Source organism: Orycteropus afer, unplaced genomic scaffold (genome assembly GCF_000298275.1).
Source record: "Orycteropus afer afer isolate SDZICR_OR568_19922 unplaced genomic scaffold, OryAfe1.0 scaffold00214, whole genome shotgun sequence".
In the NCBI taxonomy this organism is placed as follows: Eukaryota; Metazoa; Chordata; class Mammalia; order Tubulidentata; family Orycteropodidae; genus Orycteropus; species Orycteropus afer.
This window is the reverse complement of record NW_006921801.1, coordinates 592168-596519: the sequence shown is the minus strand read 5'-3', so window position 1 is coordinate 596519 and position 4352 is coordinate 592168. Positions and strand designations below refer to the sequence as shown.

The following is a 4352-nucleotide window of genomic DNA, read 5'->3' as shown; positions in this document are numbered from 1 at the left end:
CCAAGATTATCTTCTGTGTCTGTGTTAATTGGTTTCCCTTTTCTTTGTTGAAGAGGGTCTGTGCAATCCTTCTGCCTAGTCCGCCATCTTCGAAAGTGTGATTTTTGAAAAATTTAAGCTTGAAAGGAAATTTCAAATCAAATCACCAAAATCTATTTAGACTAATGTTACTGGGTAGGTTTTTTTTTTTTTTAAAGTTGGTTAAAATTATGATTGCCTTCTATCAAATACAGTCCTAAAGATACAGAAACATAAGATATAGAATATTATTTAATACATAGTAACAGTATTAATAATTTGGAATCCTATTAAGAATCTTATTACAATTTTTTACTTATGATAGCATTTTCAGAATCTTAAGTTGAATAGAGCATTAGAGACAGACTGTCCACAGAGCAAATGGAAGTCTACTTTGAATAGCAGGTTCCGATCTTTGTTAACACTATAGCTCTGTTCTCACCTGGTTGAACCCAGTAAGAAGTTTATCACATTAAGAGAATGTTTCTCAAATTATAGATGAGTAAGTATATTCCATCTGAAATGTATGCTATATTTCCTGGTTAAAGTACTGGAAGTTTAGGATTCTATTGTAGGACAAAGGAAGTGGTCCCTTGAAGAATCAGTTAATAATTTCCATTGGAGTAAAAGAAGGATCTGTTCTTGGATTCTTTTTTCCCTATTCTTTAAGGATATGATACTACTGTTGGATAAGCCAGATGAATGTTGCCCTATTATAAAGAACATCATGCTATAATGTTCATGGATACATATGTATTGAAAATATAAAAACAAAAAAGGAAAGATAAACACCTAATTCAGTATAGTTATAGATGGTGGGATGTAGGACTCTGAAGGGATACACAGGGGCTTCACTTACACTTGCAATGTTTTCTTTCTAAACTTCTGTGGTGGGTACATGAGTGTTCACTATATTCCATTTATATTTTTTTGTGTTAATAATAATGATATTGTTAATCATTATAATTAAGAAGATCTGATTGTTTAACCTAATTAATATCAGAAAGAAGAGTTGTAATTTAACTATTAGGAAACCAAAGGTTTTTATTTTTCTTTTCTTTTTCATTTTTGGTAAATGATGCCCTCCAACCATTCTACACTAACCTACCACATACAACAGACACCTCATCTAAGTAACTAACTTACCTTTGTATACATTTGCAGATTGTGTAGCTTTGGAGTCAGAACTCCATTCTGAGTTTGCTGCTTATTAAAGGTGGGAGCGTAGGCAAGGTACCTACATCTTATTGTAGTCTCCTAGTGCTGCTGTAACACGGACACTACAAGTGGGTGGCTTTAAGGGACAGAAATTTATTTTCTTCTACTTCCAGAGGCTACAAGTCCAATTCAGCGTCTTTGCTGTGTCTTTTCCTTCCTTGCAGGTAGTCCAAGGTGTTCCTTGGTTCTTTGGCTTATAGAGATGATCTTCGCATAGCATCTTCTTCCTCCCTTCCCTGTGTATCTCTGTTTCTAATCTGCTCATTTTATAACTCAGAAATGATTAGATTTAGAACCCACTCTACTTGGCTATAATCTAAATTAATATAACAAAGAAAACCCTTTTTTCAAATGGAATTATAGCCACAGGTATAGTGGTTATACCATGTTTTGTGATAATAATTTAATCCATAATAGTCTCAAAACATTGCTTTCTTTATTTGTTAGGTGGACATTATAATAATTTCTACTTTTGAAATTGTGAAGGTTAAATGAGATTATCCATGCACAGATTTTGGAGTGTAGGAAGTGCTCAGCTTACGTTTCCTTCCTTCCTCTGTTTTGGTATCCCATAGCACCTAGCACAGTCTAGGCATATGGGGGTGTTCTGGTTACCCAGTGCCGCTCTGACAAGAATATGCCACAAATGGGATGACCTTAACACACAGGAGTTTATTCTCTTACAATATGGAGGCTTTAAGTCCATGTTCAAAGTGCCAGGCTCTAGGGGCTGGGTGAAAGCCCCTCAATCTTGGGGTCTAGCTCTGCCTCCTGCTCCCGGCCCACTGGAGCTAGAGGCATTTCTTCACTCAGACAGCTGCTGGCTGCTGAGGCTGAGAAGCCCCACAGTTGACAAGGAAAAAGGCACAGTCCCAATGTTACCAAACCACATGGCAGGCCATTGATTTAAGTCCATTGTTAAGTCCCAAGGTCGGCAGAGTGTAGCAGGCTGCTGAGTTAACAACACAGCTACATGTATGGTCCAAGCATGCCATAGGCTAGAGACCATTCCCAGGGCTTCTCCTTATATTCAGGAAGCAGACTACATACCAAAGGCAGCTACTCAGCTGCTTGTGGTAGATCCCACCATGGAGTTGATGGCCAGTCTCATCATGGGGAGTAACTACCACCAGCTGCCCCACCACTCAACCAGGCCCAGCCAAATTGACACAAAAACATAACCACCACAGGGGGTACTCAGAAAATGCTATTACTTGGTTATAAATTACATCTTAATAAAATTTTGCTACATTGTTTTTAGGAGGATTTTCGACTGCATTTTAGAAATATTTCAAGAATCATGGATTGCGTTGGTTGTTTTAAATGTCGACTGTGGGGAAAGCTTCAGGTAGGCAAATTTAGCTTGGCCCTATTTCTCATTTATCCTCTCCATGAAGAATTTTACAATTTTTCTTATTTCTCTTACAGACACAGGGTTTGGGCACTGCTCTGAAGATTTTGTTTTCTGAGAAACTGATAGCAAATATACCAGAAAGTGGACCCAGTTATGAATTCCATCTAACCAGACAAGAAATAGTATCATTGTTTAATGCATTTGGAAGGTTTGTATGTACTAACATTATTTTGACTAGTCAAGTAAGTCTAATGCAACATGTATATATATACTTCGCTAAAACTAAAACGAAAACCCAACTCACTGCCATCAAGTCGGGTCTGACTCATAGTGACCCCTTTTCTTGGGTTTCCGAGGTGATATCATTACGGAAGTAGATTGCCCAACCTTACTTCTGGGGAGGGGCTGGTGGGTTTGAACCGCCAGCCTTCTGGTTAGCAGTCAAGTGCCTTAGGCACTATGCCACCAGAGCTCCCTAGATAAAACTAGGTAAGAAATATCTTTCTTAGTGAAATTAGCTCAATATAGAATTATATGATCTTATGAAATACCTTAAGTATGTGGATACAGTCTTTAGAGAATATTGTTTATTTTATCTATTGACTGTTATGATCACAATTAACTTACTGATTAGACTTTAATATTCATTTCACTGAATTTGAATAATTTTTCTAAATTGTTAAAGGTAGATTTTTATGCTGCCCATATATTTTCCTAAAGGTCTTGGAAAAATCTTACCTAGCTTAAGATAGGTATACATGCAGATTTCTCCATAAATTCATCATTATACTAAAAAGTTAATAATTCTTTTAAAAATAATTATTTTTCATCAAAATGATTGCAGGATAAGCTTGAAATAAGAAATTTATATTAAAAATTGAAGTATAGATTCATTTCCTTCCAGTCTATCATATTAAAAAATACAGAGATTTATAAAAATTACATTTTTTAGGATACATTTCTTTGAAAAATTACAATGATTTAGTATTTGAGGCTTGAAATAATTCACCTCCCAAGTTACTCTTGTACCCAGAAGCTTGACAGTTACGTTTTATTTGATATTTTGCGACATTTTTTATGGTAGAGAACAGAGCCAAAAGACACTTAGAAATAATGAACAAACGTTATTTTTATAGAAATTAGTGAAGAAAAATTGGTCACACATTATTTTCACTCTTTATAGACTGGTAGGTGTGATAAGTATTTATATACTTAATATTATACTTTATAGTATTATAATAAGCATTTATATACTTAATATTATACTTTAAGTATGTTGTTGTTGGTTGCTGTTGAGTTGATTCTGACTCATGGCAACCCCAAATGTGCAGAGTAGAACTGATCCATAGGATTTTCAAGGCAGTGAGCTTTGGGAGGCAAAGTACCAGTCTTGGTGGGTTTGAACCACCAAGGTTTCAGCAGGTAGTTGAGCACCTACCTGTTTGTACCACTCAGGGATACAGTATATTAAGTATATAAATACTTAAAAATAACTAATTTCTGGGCAGATATATTAATTAGTTTTACTTTGTCAAATTAAGGATTAGAGTGCATCAGATTAGATTAAATGGTTTCTACACCTTTACTTTGGTTGAAATAAATTTAAAAATTTTCTTTGCTCTAAAAATATATAATAAAATTAACTTTTATAGAGAATATTTATCTGAGATGGTTTCTGAGTGAAATTATTTTTGGTTACAGAATTTCTACAAGTGTGAGAGAATTAGAAACCTTCAGGAACTTGTTACAAAATATTCATTGA

At 34.9% G+C, this 4352-nt stretch overlaps 1 protein-coding gene across 1 annotated transcript in view; it reads left to right on the top strand.

Moving 5' to 3' along the window:
- Nucleotides 1-4352, top strand: part of ERO1A (endoplasmic reticulum oxidoreductase 1 alpha) — a 70852-nt gene extending 66500 nt beyond the window's left edge. Inside the window, exons 14-16 of the mRNA XM_007948335.2 lie at nt 2498-2584; nt 2665-2798; nt 4292-4352. Of these exons, the coding sequence (XP_007946526.1) occupies nt 2498-2584; nt 2665-2798; nt 4292-4352 (282 nt within the window). The remainder of the gene's footprint in view (nt 1-2497; nt 2585-2664; nt 2799-4291) is intronic.